The 21,441-nt window shown below is 36.7% G+C and overlaps 1 protein-coding gene across 13 annotated transcripts in view; it reads right to left on the bottom strand.

The window, feature by feature from the left end:
- LOC140152623 (uncharacterized) overlaps positions 1 to 21,441 on the bottom strand; it is a 59,019-nt gene that overhangs the window by 19,592 nt on the left and 17,986 nt on the right. For 3 of the 13 annotated variants that reach the window (XM_072175033.1, XM_072175035.1, XM_072175038.1), the window contains exons 13-51: positions 20,676 to 20,819; positions 19,107 to 19,238; positions 18,228 to 18,371; positions 17,953 to 18,084; positions 17,459 to 17,599; positions 15,886 to 16,026; positions 15,464 to 15,598; positions 15,129 to 15,275; positions 14,671 to 14,802; positions 14,307 to 14,447; positions 13,933 to 14,085; positions 13,634 to 13,777; positions 13,085 to 13,216; positions 12,830 to 12,973; positions 12,553 to 12,684; positions 11,887 to 12,027; positions 11,648 to 11,788; positions 10,688 to 10,822; positions 10,349 to 10,495; positions 9,867 to 9,998; positions 9,505 to 9,645; positions 9,160 to 9,312; positions 8,857 to 9,000; positions 7,903 to 8,034; positions 7,650 to 7,793; positions 7,370 to 7,501; positions 5,952 to 6,095; positions 5,697 to 5,828; positions 4,898 to 5,038; positions 4,633 to 4,773; positions 3,868 to 4,002; positions 3,262 to 3,408; positions 3,003 to 3,134; positions 2,649 to 2,789; positions 2,217 to 2,369; positions 1,845 to 1,988; positions 1,560 to 1,691; positions 1,300 to 1,443; positions 485 to 637 (exon numbers count right to left, since the gene is read on the bottom strand). In XM_072175033.1, coding sequence (XP_072031134.1) covers positions 485 to 637; positions 1,300 to 1,443; positions 1,560 to 1,691; positions 1,845 to 1,988; positions 2,217 to 2,369; positions 2,649 to 2,789; positions 3,003 to 3,134; positions 3,262 to 3,408; positions 3,868 to 4,002; positions 4,633 to 4,773; positions 4,898 to 5,038; positions 5,697 to 5,828; positions 5,952 to 6,095; positions 7,370 to 7,501; positions 7,650 to 7,793; positions 7,903 to 8,034; positions 8,857 to 9,000; positions 9,160 to 9,312; positions 9,505 to 9,645; positions 9,867 to 9,998; positions 10,349 to 10,495; positions 10,688 to 10,822; positions 11,648 to 11,788; positions 11,887 to 12,027; positions 12,553 to 12,684; positions 12,830 to 12,973; positions 13,085 to 13,216; positions 13,634 to 13,777; positions 13,933 to 14,085; positions 14,307 to 14,447; positions 14,671 to 14,802; positions 15,129 to 15,275; positions 15,464 to 15,598; positions 15,886 to 16,026; positions 17,459 to 17,599; positions 17,953 to 18,084; positions 18,228 to 18,371; positions 19,107 to 19,238; positions 20,676 to 20,819 — 5,475 coding nt within the window. The remainder of the gene's footprint in view (positions 1 to 484; positions 638 to 1,299; positions 1,444 to 1,559; positions 1,692 to 1,844; positions 1,989 to 2,216; positions 2,370 to 2,648; positions 2,790 to 3,002; positions 3,135 to 3,261; positions 3,409 to 3,867; positions 4,003 to 4,632; positions 4,774 to 4,897; positions 5,039 to 5,696; positions 5,829 to 5,951; positions 6,096 to 7,369; positions 7,502 to 7,649; positions 7,794 to 7,902; positions 8,035 to 8,856; positions 9,001 to 9,159; positions 9,313 to 9,504; positions 9,646 to 9,866; positions 9,999 to 10,348; positions 10,496 to 10,687; positions 10,823 to 11,647; positions 11,789 to 11,886; positions 12,028 to 12,552; positions 12,685 to 12,829; positions 12,974 to 13,084; positions 13,217 to 13,633; positions 13,778 to 13,932; positions 14,086 to 14,306; positions 14,448 to 14,670; positions 14,803 to 15,128; positions 15,276 to 15,463; positions 15,599 to 15,885; positions 16,027 to 17,458; positions 17,600 to 17,952; positions 18,085 to 18,227; positions 18,372 to 19,106; positions 19,239 to 20,675; positions 20,820 to 21,441) is intronic. The other 10 variants (XM_072175034.1, XM_072175037.1, XM_072175036.1 and 7 more) reach the window with 10 other exon arrangements.

Below are 21,441 nucleotides of genomic sequence, written 5' to 3'. Positions count from 1 at the left end.
AATGGATTATGCAACTGGATTGTGAAAAAAGGGTTGACGAAGACAGAGTCAGGTTAAGATTCCAAATCATTACTGATTTAGCTCTTGGTGTTTGGATGTTAAAAACAACAAAACAAACTAACAAACAAAACAACCCCTCCCCCCCAAAAAACAACAACAAAAAACAAACAAAAAAAAAAAAACCCAAAGATTTGAATTTGTAATGATTTTTTAAAGACTTTCATAATTTGTTATCATTCAAGAAACACCAAATTATTTTGAGTATGGAATAAAAGAAGACCAATAAAAGAAGAACTTTTCAAAACAAAATGTAGCTAGAGTCCTTGTGTTTTCTCCATATAAGATTACTCGATAGCTTTCAATCTTATCTTGGAAAGCAAAGAAATTATTAGTTTCGAAAATAAAAGAATAAAACATCACGTTCGAAAGGTATGCTTTATACAGGACAGGAAGTTGCACTGTTGCATGTACATATAAAACATACCGTATGGCTGGGTGCAAAGGTTGCCTCCACAAGCACTTGGGCAACACTTGGTCTGCGGAGCATTTTGACTACAGTCATTGTCACTTGAACACAAATCTCCACCACATACACCAACGAAGTCTGGGTTGATGGGTGGGCAACCTTCTGGTATAACTGAAATGAATAGAGTACAATACATACATTAAAAAGCCTGACATTGAATTAGAAAAGTCTTGCACAGAAATTATTTTAATAGTTTATTTAAATAAATACAGTTAACGTCAAGCGCCTTTGCCGGCAATTTTGAGATTAAAAAAAACCCCTTTAATATATTGAATAAACTATCATGAAGTTTGTGTCTTAAATATGGTTAGATGAAATATACTCGGTCTTTGTATGAGCTTAGTAGCATGCAGAGTTCTCACATGTCGGAGCAGACTACATTTTCAACCACGAATTCTAGTCCGACTCTCGAAAATCGAGATGTCTACACAGTATGCCACCAATCAATAAGAAAAACTTTTTACGTGACCAGGGGTTAATGTATTATGTCAAAGTATACAGGTCATGACTTAAGGAAATGACTGATGATTCTTCGCTACATAAACAAAAGAATAATTATGAGGGTATGAGGTGAAAACAAAACCCCGAATTTTGATGGAAATCACTGAATTGGCTTTCATACTTCTTGTACATGTAAAGAAACACAGCATAGATAAATTCACTCGATAGAAATGTTCGTCCCTGGCGTTTTCTATCCAAAAAAGTGCACCAGAAAGATTAACATTCTTTAAAGTACCGAAATAAGTACCAAATGATGATCGCAAATGACATACCTGCTACTGGTGTCATACACACATATCCACATCCATTGGAACAACATTTACCATCGTCGGCACATTCTACATCATGTTGACACTCTTGTACGCATGTTCCAACAACATCGTCATCCACCATTGGGCACATACCTGGTTTTGGTTCTACAAATTATATAGGAAAGTGAAGTTAAACAACTGATACCATCTTTTAATCTGTTTTTGTTTTTGGTTGTAGCATATTAATGAAGTTAATCAGATTTGAGATGAGATATACCAACCTGGTACAGGCATCATGCAGACATGACCACATCCATTAGAGCAGCACATCTGTTGTCCTGGACAAGAGTCATCACCCGAGCACAGTTCTACACAAGAGCCGAATTGACCATCTGGGACGGCAGGACATATAACTATAATGGATCAAATAACAACGTTTGTTGTAAAATAATTTATTGTCCAAAAGAAAACGCTGTACTAGTTTTAAGTATTTAAAAACTTGTAACATTACCGTGTATTTTAATGTGACTAATTATAATCATTTTGAATTAAATTTTTACTCATACCTGAAATTGGTTGCACGCAGACTTGTCCGCATCCGTTTGAGCAGCATTTTGTTTCACCATAACAATCCATGTCATGAGTACACTCGGTTACGCATGTTCCAACAACATCTTCATCAACTATTGGACACATACCAGGTCTTGGAACTGAAAAAGAATGAAGAATCGAAAATAGTTAACAAGTAGGCCTACACAAAAAATACACACACATAAAAGACACACAAGCATCATGACTATTTTGTTGAGAGAACTGTTTTAAATATTCATTCTACCAAGCATCATGACTGAAGTAATGCTGTTAATTGGGTCCCAAATTGCCATTAATGTGTTTGAATTGTACAATGCAGTTTTTTGACTTGCATAAAATAGCCTTACCATATGGAACGGTACAGAGGTTGCCTCCACATGCACTAGGACAACATTTAGTTTGTGGTGAATAAAGCCAGCATTCATTGTCACTGCTGCAAATGTTTCCTCCGCAAACACCGACGGAGTCTGAACTTATTGGTGGACATCCTTCTGGAATGACTAAAATGTGACAAGAAAACAATCAAATATATAAAAACATACATTTATTTTGTGCTTTTTCTTTTATCATATCTTATACAGTCAACGGCACATTTGACCAGAACATTGTGCGACTATTACCCTCAATTGGGCTTAATGAACTTCTCAATTGATATTGATACCGTCAAAATGTACATTGAAATCTTATTAGGACGAATTACAATAGACATAATATTAGTCTTTTTTCATTGGTCTTAGGCTATATAAAATCCTTGAAGAATATTTTAAAGACATTCCTACCTGGAATAGCATTCACGCAAACATGTCCACATCCGTTGGAACAGCATTTCTGTGTTTCCGTACAATTAACATCATGCTGGCATTCTTCAATGCAAGTCCCGACTCCCCCTTCAACGGTAGGGCAAGTGCCTGGTCTTGGCACTGTGAATTAAATTGAGTACTTCAATCAACATGATCAAGTGAACATGCATATCCATCATGAAAAAGAAACATGTATTATGAAATATGTCTACTATGTTCGGAAGTGCACAATATATTATCTTCTTATCTGAGGGATTTTATATGGTATCAGAAGAATAAGCAAAGACACTACATTATAATGGAATTCAGCCAATTCTCCTGTCAAAAACTTACTTGGAACGGGTGCCGTACACACATGCCCACAGCCGTTCGAACAGCACTTGTTTTCACCTTCACATGTGGAATCATCTACGCATTCTTCATTACAAGTACCAAACGAACCATCTGGTATTTCTGGGCACACAACTGAAGACAGAAAATGGACAAAGAGTGTCAGGTTGGCATTATGACATGTCGAAAATGTAATGATTATGAACGTAAATATAGTACAGAGTCTTCATGGTCTTTGAAATTCTTGGATCTAGTTTCCTACCTGGAATTGCTGGAACGCAGACATGTCCACATCCATTTGAACAACATTTATGTCCCGTCTCGTCGCAGTCCATATCAGTCTGGCATTGCTCGTCACAAGTTCCAACAACACCGTCTGGGACACTTGGGCACATACCGGGTCTAGGTGCTGAAATGGAGATAATTCAAAACGATTTTAATGATACAAAAATGAAAAACACGAGTTGGTTCAATGGTAAGTAATACATCACCTGAAATAGTCGGATTAGCATGATTAGTCGGAGACGCGGCTAGACAACGGCGCACTGACAACGGCGCACCATCCTTCAAGAGCAGAGTGCATAAGCATCTCATTTCATGTGTCTGATGCTTAAGTAACTGTACCCCTTCACTCTTGTTTGTTCCTAAGCTGCTGTGAACCACTGATTGGCCCATGTGGTTGTCTTTTATAGTGCCTTGGTGCCTATATAAGTTCTTGACTTGTGTCACTCCTCTTGGGCTATTGTTCACTCTAAAAAAAAAAAAAAAATATAGTACTATTGCCAAGACCTCGATAAAGACTACTTGGAAATAAATATACGTATTGTATTATAAAACGAATCAAGTTTGATATAATTGAAAACCTCACCTGGTACTGCGTCGACGCAGCTATGACCACATCCATTGGAACAACATTTGTGGCCCTCCAATAAACAGCTGTCATCACTTAGACACTCTTCAACACAGGTTCCTGCAGTACCTTCGGGAACTTCAGGGCACATTGCTGTTTAAAACAATAGCCGAGTTTTAATGGTTAGCTTAAATAATTACTATCAATTGTCAACTTTCTTTTGCATATTACATCAAAAACATACCAAATATATTTGTACAAAAGGGCAATAGTGAAAATTAATTCAGGTTGTATTCTAAGTACACCACGATACAATTATCAAACAATGAAAATAATGGACGGTGATCAAATTTAACAACACTTAGGAAATACATTTTTGTTTGTATCGACTGCCGGCAGTACTTAAATGCTTTGGATGATTTTCGTATTTTATTCAAGGAGTTCTAAAGGATGGGTCCACCACTAAGAAAGTCGTTATCGGTGTATTTTGCTGTTGTTGTTGAATAAAGATTATTGATATGTCTTGTCTGGTAATTATGGATTTCAGAACTGTTTCTAAAATACAATCGAATTTAGATCATTAATAGAATATCTGTACATGAATACACCATATGGAGTGAGGGGTGAGGTGGTGATGTTGTAAATCTGACTCGCAAGAGTTATAAGTTATATTACTTTCAAAAGTTAAAGTTGTTTCATTTTTTTTTTTTTTTTTTTTTTCTTTAGTCATGACAAATCATTTAAAAACGACATTATTGATATAAAAAAGCGGTGTGAACTTACTCAAACATTGTCCTTCATATGCAAGTTTTAAGTTAGTGTTGTTGCATTGAGCTGCCATCAGACCACAAGGATTACCGTAGGTAATTCCATCATTTCCACACTGAGGCGTGTATTCCAAAGTACATATCAAGATTGGACATTCTGTCATAAAAAGAGAATTAGAAGCAGTCAATACCTTTAAACTGCTACAAACAATTACATCTATATTAATTTCATTTTCAGAATAAGATTGCGTAGGAAAGCATATCATTACTGAAGTTCTTACCTGTTATAGGGTAAACACAGACATGACCACACCCATTAGAACAACATTTCTGACCATCTCTGCAGTAAGCATCGTGTTGACATTGCTCTACACAACTTCCAATTTCGCCATTTGTAGACGGACATGTACCCGGTCTGGGTTCTAAGTTACAAACAGGCATGAAAACGGTCATTTTTATCAAATTATCCTCATTGCTCAAAACAAGAATAGTATACAAACCGAAGAACAACTGAGACCCATACCGATCTCAGGCAAGGGAAAACACAATAAACAGAACTCTCTACCGCATCATATCCGTACTTGTTCATCTCTTGAATCATTTAAATCACCTTCTAAAATTCACTTAATGAATATTGCTTATGGTTAAGTTCTTAGTTAGTTATTGCTTATCTTGATTTCAGTGCTCTTTGTTTGACATTGCTCCAAAATAAAACTTTGGTTTCATGTTCTATGAGACGTGCGCCAAATAATCTAAGGGTTTCACTAACATGACTATAATATATTTCACATTTGAGGCAAGGAACCTTGTAGACGCACTCAGCTGTCTGTAGTCCGTTTAGCTCTTCAATTTGAAGAGTGCTACGATCTAGCAGGAAACTGTCATTGAGTATTATGAGATCGTTTCCCTCAATAATTCCTGGATTAAAAAAAAAAAGAATATACTAATAAACTTACGAACATATTCACGGATATGACCAAATATGATAGTTAATTTTGTTCATAGGCCTATAGATGTGTAATTTAGAAGAAGTATTTAAAGACAGTTACAGCTTGGTGAACCCTTATAATGTATACGTACCAGGTACAGGCATCATACAGGCACGACCGCATCCATTGGAACAACACATCTGTTCTCCCGGACAAGCGTCATCGCCACTGCACAATTCTACGCATGAGCCTACTTGATCATCTGGGACGGCAGGACACATAACTGCAATACACCGAACAAAACGAAATTCAAATAGTGCCCCGTGATAACTCCACCATTTTGAGAGTGATTAATGTTAGTTATGTACCCCGAAATATAATAAGTGATGTACCCAAAACTTCTTACCTGATATTGGTGTCATACACACATGTCCACATCCATTGGAGCAACATTTACCATCTCCGGCACATTCTACATCATGTTGACAGTCTTGCACACATGTCCCAACAACATCCCCATCTACCATTGGGCACATACCTGGTTTTGGTTCTGTATAAAAGAAGAACAATTATATTCAGCCAGGGTTGCAACTTTTAAATTTGTAGCTTCCCTTATTTTAAGTGTCATAACTTGGTCCTTTTTGCATCATTTGCATGCCGTTACTTATATAGCAAATTAAAGAAAACACCTTTACGGTCATCATGGTCCTCGTAATCAACCCTCACTGTAGCTGAAAGGTCATGTTTCATGAATTGCTAACTTATTTATTTTGGTAACTGAATATGCGGTAAAAATTATTTCCTTTAATTCAGTTGTATGTGTTGGCCCCTTTTTGAATTCATATGGCTCCTTTAATGTGCCTTTTGTTCCTGATGTCTTCCTTGTCTCCTTCTCCTAGCAAATTACATGATTGTCCTCCGCTACATGGTGCGTGATGGTAGATTTGTTGACGTTTCTCGTAACTGAGGCCTTTCTTTTAGCTATGCTAAAACCTTTACCAGGGGGCTCTTTCAACTTTGGTTTTAGCTTCTATGAGACGCGTGCCAAATAATACTAGGCGTTTCACTAGTATATGATTTTTACAATTAAGGCAAGGAATCTTGTAGGCGCACCCGGCGTTTCAACTCCAAAACAGCGCCACCGTCGTCAAGGTCCAACAGGAAGCAGACGATGATGAGCAGGACTTAGAATTCGACAATTTGAAAAGTGCAACGGTGTCGCGCGACACTGTCATTGAAGTATTATAACATAATTTAATAATTACAGGAGAACATCCTAATGAACTTACGAACTTTTCCCCTGATATTATGTCGGAACATGTTAGCGTATTTGGTGCATTATTTATTTATTTATTTATTTATTTATTTATTTATTTATTTATTTATTTATTTATTTATTTATTTATTTATTATGCTTCATCACTGGCTCATATACAATTACAAAGATAAATATATTATATAAATATTGCACATACTAATAATCAAGACAAAGTAAAGAATAAAATGCCAGCGAAAAGAATGGGACAAACAGGTGCAAAATCACCTCAAGGACCATCCCATCTTTCGATTTTTGAAAACAAATTATTGGAAAAAAACCCATCACAGCCCCATCCCAAATTAAATAAGCCTGCAATTCGAGCATTTGCAGTAAGAGCTCCAAGAGCATGTTTTCAAAGAACAAAAATTTTGAGTAAAATGAGAATTCAAAAATTCAACCACCCCGGATTTGAAGGAAGAAAAGCATTAGGCCTACTATATAAATATGCAACTTAGAAGAAGTATATAAAGACAGCTTAATGTATTTAATTATGAATGTATACATACCCGGTACAGGCATCATACAGGTACGACCACATCCATTGGAACAACACATCTGTGCTCCTGGACAAGCGTCATCACCACTGCAAAATTCTGCGCATGAGCCTACTTGATCATCTGGGACGGCAGGACACATAACTGTAAAACATCAAACAAAATAAAAAAAGATCATATGTTTTAGAAATGCAAATAATACCTGTGATAACTCGAAGCGACAGTATTCATTTTGAAAGTGTATGTAGATATATACAGACATATAATAAGCCATGTACCCAAAACTTCTTACCTGATATTGGTGTCACGCACACATGTCCACATCCATTGGAACAACATTTACCATCTGCGGCACATTCTACATCATGTTGACACTCTTGTACGCATGTTCCAACAACATCCCCATCTATCATTGGGCACATACCTGGTTTTGGTTCTGTAAAAAAGAACAATTATATTCAGCCATTTTGTAACGCATTTGAAAAGAACAGTCACCTGTCAAATCATAAATAAATAAAATGAACATAAAGCGTTACAATACTAACCGGGCACAGGCACCATACAAACATGACCACATCCATTAGAGCAGCACATTTGTTCTCCTGGACAAGAGTCATCACCCGAACACACTTCTACACAAGAGCCGAATTGACCGTCAGGGATGGCAGGACACATAACTATAAAACGGTAAAAAAGATTAATTGTGACGTGTCATGTCAAAAGGAGACACTTTTGGGCAGGATCGTAAATGGAGAAATAGCCAAATATCTGCTCAGGGGTGATTTTTTTCACAATGTGGGTTTATTGCGAATTTGTGATGTTATTAATGTTAAAAATATTGTCTGAGAGTTTCAGACCGGAATATTATTGGCATCTTGTATTTTTGAGACATTTGTTAAGGTCATTCCTACTCTCAACATTGTCAATAATAGTTTTAATGGCTGATATCTCAATTTCCAATTTGACAATAATATAACCTACGAACTCAATATCTTCGCTTAGGAATGTCCGATTTCATTGGGGAAAACGGCATTGTGGAGCAAAATATCTCTTTATTTAAGATATGTAAAAACCTAAAAATTGATAACTTGCCCAAAAGTGTCTCCTTTTGACATGACACGTCACAATTAACAAATGTCAGCTTATACATACGTGAACGGGAAATAAATTAATATACATTTTACGATAAACTTCGAATCATGAATTTTACTGAGGGGATGGGGGCGGTGCTAAAATGATCACATTTATGCTTCCATAAACCTGGTATAGTCAAAAACATTTGGCACGTTTCCTATATATATATGGTATGTGAAGGGACATCGCTGTATCGAAAATGCACCCAAACATCTTGGCTTATCTTCCTGTTTGGTGTTGTACTGTTTCGAGATTAGATGAGTATCAACAAATCTGGACAATTACCTGCAATTGCACGTTAAATACGCGACTGAACTGATTCTCTTGCCTAAAATAACAACAGCACTAAAATGCAGCTTGTTTACCTGCAGTTGGTTGCACACAGACTTGTCCGCATCCATTTGAGCAGCATTTTGTTTGACCATAACAATCCATGTCATGAGTACACTCGTTAACGCATGTTCCAACAACATCACCGTCAACTCGTGGACACATACCGGGTCTTGGAACTGAAAAAGAGGGAAGAGTTGAAATAATTAATTAGTACACACAAAAATACACCCCACACACTCGCATTAACAAAATCAAGCATATGACTGACCGAAGTGATGCTAAAGTTTAAATTTGAAAAAATTAATGTAGTTTTGACTTGCGTAAAACAGCCTTACCATATGGAACTGTACAGAGGTGGCCTCCACATGCACTAGGACAACATTTAGTTTGTGGGGAATAAAGCCAGCATTCATTGTCACTGCTGCAAATATTTCCCCCGCAAACACCGACGGAGTCTGAACTTATTGGTGGACATCCTTCTGGAATGACTAAAATGTGATAGGAAAACAATCGACGTTAACAGGATATTTGTCCCGATCAGTGCTCGACTTCTGGTCTGTGCAATTTCTAGCCGTACAATTCTAGAATTACTGTATAGTTTAATGAGTAATTCAATTGGAACGAATTATAATAGACAGGTTTATTTTACATTGATCTTAAAACCTTGAAGACATTCATACCTGGAATTGCATTTACGCAAACATGTCCACATCCGTTGGAACAGCATTTCTGTGTTTCAGTACAATTAATATCATTCTGACATTCTTCGACACAAGTACCAACACCTCCTTCAACGGCCGGGCAAGTGCCTGGTCTTGGCACTGCGAATTTAATTGAAATATAATATCAAGTGAACATGGTTAAGTTTTACATGTGCGATTCATCAAAAATAATCATCATAAAAAGAAACATGTATCATAATATCTAGAGTGTTCGGAAGTACAAAATATCATCTTTTTATATGAGAAGTTTAACTTAGCTTTAAAAAATAAACAAAGACACTACATCATCAAGCAAGTCAATTATTTTGTCAAAAACTTACTTGGAACGGGTGCCGTACACACATGCCCACAGCCGTTTGAACAGCACTTGTTTTCACCTTCACATGTGGAATCATCTGAGCATTCTTCACTACAGGTACCAAAAGAACCATCTGGTATCTCAGGGCACACAACTGAAAAAAAAACGATGGACGAGGAGTTTGAGTTGGGGTTATGACAGGTCTAATATTTAATTTATATGAACGTTAATTGAACCGTTTCCATGTAATAGAGTTTATCTACGTTACTCATGTGTGACTTCCAACAAAGGCGCGGGTTCCATAGTTTCCTCATTCAAACCAATTCAATGCACGACCTCGGAGTTACTTGCATGACTTAGGCGGGCTATTTTGAAACAGTCATGGTTGCACATGCAGGTACTTCTTTTGAAAATCCTAAACAAGGTATAGCAGTCGCTGATAGGATATGCAGCTTATAGAACACGGATAACCTCTATTGTACGGTCTACGATCTAGTTGCCTACCCGGAATTGCTGGGACGCAGACATGTCCACATCCATTTGAACAACATTTATGTCCAGTCTCGTGACAGTTCATATCAGTCTGACATTGCTCATCACAAGTTCCAACAACACCGTCTGGAATATTTGGGCACATACCAGGTCTTGGTGCTGAAATGAAGATTAGTTTAAAACGACGTTAATGGTACACAAATTTAAAACAGTATTTGGCTCAATACAGTATAACACTTGAAGTAGAATCCTTGCGACTAGACCTCGATAAAAATTATGGTTAAATTACTTTTTTTTTTGTGTTAATATTATATTAAAGCAAATCAAGTTTGATATAACAAAAAACGTTACCTGGTACTGCGTCCACGCAGCTATGACCACATCCATTGGAACAACATTTGTGGCCCTCCAATAAACAGCTGTCATCACTCAGACACTCCTCAGTACATGTTCCTGCAGTACCTTCGGGAACTTCAGGGCACATTGCTGGTCAAAACAATATACTTGTTAGCTCAAGTCAACAGCACTTACTTATGTATTATCCAGAACGATGTTCTTGGAGTGGATATTATAGTGATATTATACAAATTGTTTACATATTTTGGATGTCATCCAGAAGAGTACCCATTATCATGGCATTGACTGATAATTGATTTGCTTTAAACCACTTGCGCATTTCTTTTACTTTATTATTAATAATTATGATCTATTTGACTTTCAACAATGTTTTTTTGTGGCCAGTGGTATCATCAGCAAAAGATAATAAAATCTAAAACAATTACATTACTAGTTATGTCAATAACATAGTGTATAACGGACCCAGTATGGATCCCTATAATACCCCACAAATTATAATTTTGTAAACCCGACAAACAAAAGTGATATGAAACGTACTGATGTCACTTCGTACAGAAAGGTATTAAGGTTATAATTATAATGCCCTTATACAAATTAATCTTCACCTTGTACAGGTTTAGGGGACTATACGTTTTGTACATCAGAGAAGATCAAAAGAAATTCTAGAACAGACATTCCGTAAAGAAAACGGCATAACTGCAGGCAGCGCAGCTGCCAGTTTATTTTACTGACGCTGTGTTTTCATCGTTCTTTGTTTCTCCGACATTCTGTTGAAAAACCTTGACAATTATAATGAAATTACCCATATTACATCCAAAAAGCATTTAGAGCTTACATAAAATGTGTAGCAAATTTTGTTGATTCCTTTTTACTTTGAGTCACTTAACCAGTATCATAAAAACAAAAACTGATTTATTATGCTACTATTAATATACATAATGTTGAAGAACTTACTCAAACATTGGCCTTCATATGCAAGTTTTAAGTTAGTGTTGTTGCATTGAGCTGCCATCAGACCGCAAGGATTACCATAGGTAATTCCATCATTTCCACACTGAGGATTGTATTCCAAAGTACATAACAAGATTGGACATTCTGTCATAAAAAGAGAATTAGAAGCAGTCAATACCTTTAATAAACTGCTACAAACAATTACAGCTATATTAATTTCATTTTAAGAATGAAGTTCTTACCTGTTATAGGGTAAACACAGACATGACCACACCCATTAGAACAACATTTCTGACCATCTCTGCAGTAAGCATCGTGTTGACATTGCTCTACACAACTTCCAATTTCGCCATTTGTAGACGGACATGTTCCCGGTCTGGGTTCTAAGTTACAAACATGAAAGCGGTCATTGTTATCAAATTATCCTCATTACCCAAAACAAGAAAAGTATACAAACCCCAAGAACAACTGACACCCATACCAATCGCAGGCAATTTAGGAATAATACAATCATATCCGTACTTGTTCTCTTGAATCATTTAAATCGCGTCCTAAAACTCACTTAATGAATATTGCGTATGGTTTATAAACTTTGGTTTCATGTTCTATGAGACGTGTACTAAATAATCTAAGGATTTCACTAACATGACTATAATATATTTCACATTTGAGGCAAGGAACCTTGTAGACGCACTCAGCTGTCTGTAGTCCGTTTAGCTCTTCAATTTGAAAAGTGCAACGATCTAACAGGAAACTGTCATTGAGTATTATGAGATCGTTTCCCTCAATAATTCCTGGATTTTTTTTAACATGTTAGTTAATTTGATTCATTAGGCCTATAGATGAGTAATTTAGAAGAATCATTTAAAGACAGTTACAGCGTGATGAACACTTTAATGTATACATACCAGGTACAGGCATCATACAGGCACGACCGCATCCATTGGAACAACACATCTGTTCTCCCGGACAAGCGTCATCACCACTGCACAATTCTACGCATGAGCCTACTAGATCATCTGGGACGGCAGGACACATAACTGTAAAACATCAAACAAAATAAAAAGATCATATGTTTTAGAAATGCAAATAATGCCTGTGATAACTCGAAGCGACAATATTCATTTTGAAAGTGTTGGTAGTTATATACCGAAATATAATAATGATGTACCCAAAACCTCTTACCTGATATTGGTGTCATACACACATGTCCACATCCATTGGAACAACATTTACCATCTCCTGCACATTCTACATCATGTTGACATTCTTGTACGCATGTTCCAACAACATCCCCATCTACCATTGGGCACATACCTAGTTTTGGTTCTGTAAAAAAGAAGAACAAGTATACTCAGCCATTTTGTTACACATTTTAAAAGAACAGTCACCTGCCAAATTGTAAATAACAAAATGAACATAAAGCGTTATAATACTAACCGGGCACAGGCACCATACAAACATGACCACATCCATTAGAGCAGCACATCTGTTCTCCTGGACAAGAGTCATCACCCGAACACCCTTCTACACAAGAGCCGAATTGACCATCTGGGATGGCAGGACACATAACTATAAAACGAAAAAAAAGATTAATTAACAAATATCAGCTTATACATATAAAATAAATTAATATACATTTTACGATCAATTTCGCATCATAAATTATACGGAGGGGTGGGGGCGGGAGGGGGGGGGTGCTAAAATTGTCCCATTTAAGCTTCCACAAACCTGGTATAGTCAAGAACATTTGGTGCCGTTTGCTATATATATAAATGGTATGTGAAGGGACATCGCTGTACCGAAAATGCACCCAAACATCTGGGCTTATCTTCCTGTTAGGCGTTGTACTGTTTTGAGATTAGATGGGTCTCAAAATATCTGGACAATTACCTGCAATTTGCACGTTAAAAGCGCGACTGAACTGATGCTGTTGCCTGAAATAACAACAGCACTAATTAAACAATTAAAGGCAGCCAGTTTGTTTACCTGCAATTGGTTGTACGCAGACTTGTCCGCATCCATTTGAGCAGCATTTTGTTTCCCCATAACAATCCATGTCATGAGTACACTCGTTTACGCATGTTCCAACAACATCTTCATCAACTATTGGACACATACCAGGTCTTGGAACTGAAAAAGAGGGAAGAGTTTGAATGATTAATTAGTACACACAAAAATACACCCGGCACACTCGCATTAAAAAAATCAAGCATATGGCTGAAAGGATGCTAAAGTTTAAATGTTTTTAAATCAATGTAGTTTTGACTTGTGTAAAATAGCCTTACCATATGGAACTGTGCAGAGGTTGCCTCCACATGCACTAGGACAACATTTAGTTTGTGGGGAATAAAGCCAGCATTCATTGTCACTGCTGCAAATGTTCCCCCTGCAAACTCCGATGGAGTCTGAATTTATTGGTGGACATCCTTCTGGAATGACTAAAATGTGATAAGAAAACAATCGACATTAACAGGATATTTGTCCCGATCAGTGCTCGACTTCTGGTCTCTGCAATTTCTAGCGGTACAATACTAGAGCTACTGTATAGTTTAATGAGTAATTCAATTGATATTTATACCATTAAAATATACATTTGTCGAATTATAATTATAATAGACATTTGTTTTACATTGATCTAAAACCTTGAAGACATTCATACCTGGTATTGCATTCACGCAAACATGTCCACATCCGTTGGAACAGCATTTCTGTGTTTCTGTACAATCAATATCATGCTGACATCCTTCGACACAAGTCCCAACACCACCTTCAACGGCAGGGCAAGTACCTGGTCTTGGCACTGTGAATTTAATTGAAAAAAAATCATCAAGTGAACATTGTTAAGTTTTACATGTGCGATTCATCAAAAGTAATTATCATTAAAAGAAACATGTATTTTAATATCTAGAGTGTTCGGAAGTACAAAATATCATCTTCTTATATGAGAGGTTTAATATAGGTTTACAAAAATTAACAAAGATACTGCATCATCAAGCAAGTCAATTCTTTTGTCAAAAACTTACTTGGAACTGGTGTCGTACACACATGCCCACAACCGTTTGAACAGCACTTGTTTTCGCCTTCACATGTGGAATCATCTGAGCATTCTTCACTACAGGTACCAAAAGAACCATCTGGTATTTCAGGGCACACAACTGAAAACAAAAAAAAAATGGACAAGGAGTTTAAGTTGGTGTGACAGGTAAAATATTTAATTTCTATGAACGTAAATAAAACAGTTTCCATGTAACAGAGGTTAGCCACGTTACTCATGTGTGACTTCTAACAAAGGCGCTGGTTCCCATAGTTTCCTCATTCAAACCAATTCAATGCATGACCTCGGAGTTACTTGCATGATAGGCGGGCTTTTGTGAAACAGTCATGATTGCACATGCAGGTACTTCTTCTTTTGAAAATTCTAAACAAAGTATAGCAGTCGCTGATGTGATATGCAGCTTAAAGAACACGGACAATCTCCTACCCGGAATTGCTGGGACGCAGACATGTCCACATCCATTTGAACAACATTTATGTCCAGTCTCGTGGCAGTCCATATCACTCTGACATTGCTCATCACAAGTTCCAACAACACCGTCTGGAATATTTGGGCACATACCGGGTCTTGGTGCTGAAATGAAGATTAATTTAAAACGATGTTAATGGTACACAATTTAAAACAGTATTTGGCTCAATACGGTATAGCACTTGAAGTAGAATCCTTGCGACTAGAGACCTAGATAAAAATATTGTTAGATTACTTTTTTTTGTTAATATTATATTTAAGCCAATCAAGTTTGATATAATAAAAAACGTTACCTGGTACTGCGTCCACGCAGCTATGGCCACATCCATTGGAACAGCATTTGTGGCCCTCCAATAAACAACTATCATCACTTAGACACTCTTCAACACAGGTTCCTGCAGTACCTTCGGGAACTTCAGGGCACATTGCTATTTAAAACAATAGCAGTGTTGTAATGGTTAGCTCAAGTCAACAGCACTTACTTATGTATTATCCAGAACGATGTTCTTGGAGTGGATATTATATTGTTTACATATTTTGGATGTCATCCAGAGGAGTAGCCATTATCATGGCATTGACTGATAACTTATTTGCTTTAAACCACTTGCACAAAAATCATATAGATTTTTACTTACCGTTCACTATATAAACCAGTATCATAAAAACAAAAACTACTCTACGCTACTATTAATGTTTATAATGATGAAGAACTTACTCAAACATTGGCCTTCATATGCAAGTTTTAAGTTAGTGTTGTTGCATTGAGCTGCCATCAGACCACAAGGATTACCGTAGGTAATTCCATCATTTCCACACTGAGGATTGTATTCCAAAGTACATAACAAGATTGGACATTCTGTCGTAAAAAGAGAATTAGAAGCAGTCAATACCTCTAAACTGCTACAAACAATTACAGCTATATTAATTTCACTTGAAGAATAATTTACATTAATATGCAATATTTCTTCACGAGGTGCCAAGACTAATCTGCAAGGGGTGTGCATAAACCGCAGTGGCTAAATATTAATTGGGGGTGTGTCGGGAGATGGTGTAAAATAATTGTTTGATAGAAAATGTGCTTTCCTTGAGTTTACATTAATGGTGCTTATGGTTAAATACCACTAATAGGCCTGGGCGATACATTGAAATACGATGAGTAACTATTTGCATTAAATTGCAAAGACTGCATTAAAATCGCTGAAATTGATCAAGTTATATAGCCAAAAAGTACTTTTTAGAGTTTGATGCTTCAAATGGTACATTTTCTCTCATTATATGACATTTTTGATGTAATAGTACCAAAATTCATACGCACGGTTTCGGTTTTTAGTAAACATTCGCCCTGTCATATTGTAACTTTCAGCTTCGAGGGCGCACTGTCATTTTAAGGTGTTTACGGTTCAGTGCGTTAAAACAAGAAAAGTCTCAGGTCAACCTATGTTGAATTTTTGATCATTTGTCATCTAAATCATATAGTATCACCTGGTAATAGTGGCATTGAACTGTGAGAGTTCTGAATATGAGAAAATTCCACCCGAAATTAGGCATTTTCCCATTGAAACCCGTGTAATACATAATTAGTGGTATTTAACCTTATAATGTTGTGCATTAGCCTCAAATGGCGGATTTAAGGAGACTGAATCTGAGTTTTGTGTCGGGCAAAATTTCTGAATTTCTGAACATTGTTCTGATATTATCAAATTTATTGAAGTTTGAGGTGATATGTCTGAATCTAAATACCAATAAGTTTTGATCAGAACTGAAATGCACTTGTAATGTAGCAGTTTTGAATGTGGGAGGAGCTTTTAAAAAAATGGCGTTAAAACGTGGTTCGTACTAAGAAAATGTTCTCAAATAAACAGCGTGAGTTCATTGGACAACCAGGAATCCGCGCAATTGTTTTTGTACAGAAAGTTTATAACATTTGACCCCAGTGGGGGATATTCAAACTTTCTGAGAACTTACCACTTTTAAGAGCCATATTTCAAAAAATCAGTACATTGCATGTGCATTTCAGTTCTGACGAATTACAGTTTCTGATGAAGTTTAGGAAATATCACCTCATCTCAAACCCCTATGAATTTGATAATAACAGAACAATGTTGCATAGAGTCCGATATTGTGTCCCCTACAAAACTCAAATTCAACCTCCTTAAATCCGCCATTTTAGGCAAATGCACAACATTATGAGCCCCATAATGTAAACTCAAGGGAAGCACATTTTCTATCAAGGAATTATGTAAATGTATTGGCATAGTATAAAAGCATATCATTGCTGAAGTTCTTACCTGGTACAGGGTAAACACAGACATGACCACACCCATTAGAACAACATTTCTGACCATCTCTGCAGTAAGCATCGTGTTGACATTGCTCTACACAACTTCCAATTTCGCCATTTGTAGACGGACATGTACCCGGTCTGGGTTCTACATTACAAACATAAAAGCGTGTCAATCTAAGAATCGCGAGATTCGAATCTTCAACCCCTGCGTGCCAAGCAAACGATCACCGACGGTTGTTGCGCCGGCCCAGCCAGCGATTCCCTGAACATATAGCACTTAGGGTGATTGCGTTAAGTCCATGCTACAATACTCAAAATTAAGGTGCGCACGTATATAGAAATAAGAAATCCTAAATTGTGTATATAGAACATCCTAATGCACTCATGAACTTAATCATGGACAAAACAAAAGAAGTTATTTTATTTGCCCCTTAAGCTTATGTTTAAGTTAGAAGTATGTAAAGACAGTTTGATGAACAGATATGAATCTATACACACCAGGTACAGGCATCATACAGGCACGACCACATCCATTGGAGCAACACATCTGTTCTCCTGGACAAGCGTCGTCACCACTGCACAATTCTGCGCATGAGCCTAGTTGATCATCTGGGACGGCAGGACACATAACTGTGATACACCAAACAAATAAAAGACTATTTTTCAGAAATGTAAATAATACCTGTGATATCTGCAAGCGACAATATTTCATTTTGAAAGTGTTGGTAGTTATATACCGAAATATAATTAGTGATGTGCCCAAAACATCTTACCTGATATTGGTGTCACGCACACATGTCCACATCCATTGGAACAACATTTACCATCTGCGGCACATTCTGCATCATGTTGACACTCTTGCACGCATGTCCCAACAACATCCCCATCTACCATTGGGCACATACCTGGTTTTGGTTCTGTATAAAAGAAGAACAGTTATATGCAACCATTTTGTAAAACATTTTAAAAGGACAGTCACTTATTAAATCATAAATCATAAATCGTGTCAAGTAAAATGGGTATTTGGACATATACAAAATAGCAACAAGAAAGGTATTACAGCGCGGTCTCTGTGACCAGCAAGTTTTAAAAATAAACGACTGATAAAGAAGACTAAGCAAATGCTCCGCGAAACACTAAAACACTTGAGAGTTATTTACTGTCCCAAGTTTAAGTAAGTAAGTAAGTAACATACACTCATATAACCTGATACCATTTCATGGTTCAGCAAAAAGTTGACGCGAAGAAAGCAGCAAGCTGCCCCACCTCGGCTCACTTTTTGAAACTTGGTCCCAGTGTTTTTGTTTCATTTTTAACCAGATATAACGTTTCAACAAGATATAACGTTTTGACAATAGCATCACTGCTATTACATGCCTACTAGTCATTCGTTTAATTCAATTATTTTAAAATCATGAAATTAATGTTACAAAACAAAACATATATAACACAAGATAATAACCTTTGTAGTTGTTCCATTGATTAAAATTAATCGCATCAGTACATAAAAGATACATTACACTTCTGGAAATGTGTTGAGTTGGTAATATGATAAAGTTTAAATCAGGAGCTTTTACAAATTGGACCATGTTTCAAAATGTGAGCCGAGGTGAGTTTGTTTACAATTGCTGCTTATTTTGGTAGATACTAACCGGGCACAGGCACCATACAGGCATGACCACATCCATTAGAGCAGCACATTTGTTCTCCTGGACAAGAGTCATCACCCGAGCACCCTTCTACACAAGAGCCGAATTGACCGTCAGGGATGGCAGGACACATAACTAGGAAACGAAATAATGATTGACAAATGTTAACTCATACGGCCATGGGATTTTGCACACAAAAAACCCAGATATTCTGATTTGTTCCCGCTTTTCAGCGTTTTACTTCGTGAAACGATAAAGTGTCAAGGCATACAGGGTGTCCCAGAAAAAAAATACCGAGTGAATAAAATTGAACGTAAGTCGAGAAATAGACATTAAAATCAAAAAATTTAAAATGTAGCGCATGGCCTATTCGCCACTTGCACGGTTCCGCCATTATGCACTATGTGCGGGGAGAGCCTCGAACTGGCAGCATACATGAATGGGAATTGAACCAGTCATATAACATTCTGTGTAAAGTTACGTAATTCTTCCTTTCATGTATGCTGCCAGTTCGAGGCTCTCCCCGCATATAGTGCATAATGGCGGAACCGTGCAAGTGGCGAATGTTATTGCGCATCACGTACAAAATTTTTATTTGATTCGGTTGACTGGTTGCGAAGAAATTAACGATTGCAAAATGCGCGCATCAATGCAGTTCATTCCAAGTTTGATCAGAGGCGCTTTTTTAATGCTCGCTCACCGCTTCCTAAAGTTTGTGTAGGCTATCTCATTAACATTAGTCCACATTATCTATTTTATAATCCGACGGTGTTATGTTATCGCTTTCACTGAAGATAAATAACAGTTTGTCCGAAAAAACTTTCATTTCTGAAATTGAAACTTTCCAACTTTTATTCTTTAGGCTGTGCAAATATTTAATATTTTAACTTTCCAAAGAACATTTCAGCCAAGAATGACAATGATCAAGTGCTTACAGTTTACGTGTGAATTTTGATATCATGCAACATTATGAAAGATTTAAATTTTGCATTACAATTTCTACGAAATATTCCGAAAAACCTAAATGTGTGTGAGAATTTTTTAAGGCAGCTTGTATTCTTTTAAGCAATAATTCTTTATGAAACATTTATATCAACTACATTAACGAAAAAAAATATTTACAAGTAACGAGCATCATCATACATGCAAGTTTTCATTTTCAATATCGTGCAGGTTTTCAAATTTGAACAAAACCTAATTAAATGTTTTGCAAGAAACAGATTGTTTAAAAAGAACGAAAAGGATTTCACAGAACAAAACATGAAGCCCATTGACAGTTAACCACTACAGTGCGCATTGTGTTGAATGATCTTCCTTTCAAACTTGGAATGAGGTGAATTGGCGCATGCGCTATGTTTGGATTCTGATGTCTTTCTCGACTTACGTCCAAATTCATTCGCTCGGTAATTTTTTCTGGGACACTCTGTATATTTTCCTGGGAGATCTAAAATGTACCCACTTAGCTTCGAAAAAGACAGTGTCGAGAATTTGGGGGCCTGGGCCCGGGCCCATCTGGCCCAATGGTTAATCCGGCCCTGCCCAGCTCGGATATAGTTTATCTGAAGTGTATACCTGCAATTGGTTGTACGCATACTTGTCCGCATCCATTTGAGCAGCATTTTGTTTCACCATAACAATCCATGTCATGAGTACACTCGTTTACGCAAGTTCCTGCAGCATCTTCATCAACTATTGGACACATACCAGGTCTTGGAACTAAAAAAGAATGAATAAATAAATAAAAAATACTTAATTACAAAAATGCACACACCTAAAACACAAACAAGCACTACATTGTAAAATGCGGTTAAAATTGGATCCCTATTTCAATTAAGGGTAGACCCTCATCAAAATCACTTTTTCTTTAATAAAGGTGCTATGATCACCAAATTTGGTCTCTAGGACCTTTGGGTCAACTAAAAAAATCACCTAATTTGCATATTTAATTGGCGGTCGTCTTGGATTTGAAGGTGTCAAATTTCAGGGCATTCTATGGACCCAGGGGAATGAGCTAGGAACTTGATTTTTTTAGATGAAAGAGAGAGAGAGAGAGGTCATATCTAGAAAGTGTTGCAGATTTTTTCTTAACTTTTTTTTTGGCCAAAAAAACAACAACAACAAAATTCTAAAACTAAAAAAACACCGCAATTTTGGGCCCAAAGATGGACTCAGATAACAAAATTTAAAAAAAAATCAAAAATCCAATTACAACATGTTTTGATAAATGACTTGATACACATTCTGTGCGAATTTCATACAAATTCTTTTAGGGTCCACAGAGTGTACCGAAGGTTAAAATTCATCATTTTGGGAAAAATGTGTTAAAGGAGTGTTTCGT

Source organism: Amphiura filiformis, chromosome 5 (genome assembly GCF_039555335.1).
Source record: "Amphiura filiformis chromosome 5, Afil_fr2py, whole genome shotgun sequence".
Lineage (NCBI taxonomy): Eukaryota > Metazoa > Echinodermata > Ophiuroidea > Amphilepidida > Amphiuridae > Amphiura > Amphiura filiformis.
This window is presented reverse-complemented; position numbering and strand designations above follow the sequence as displayed.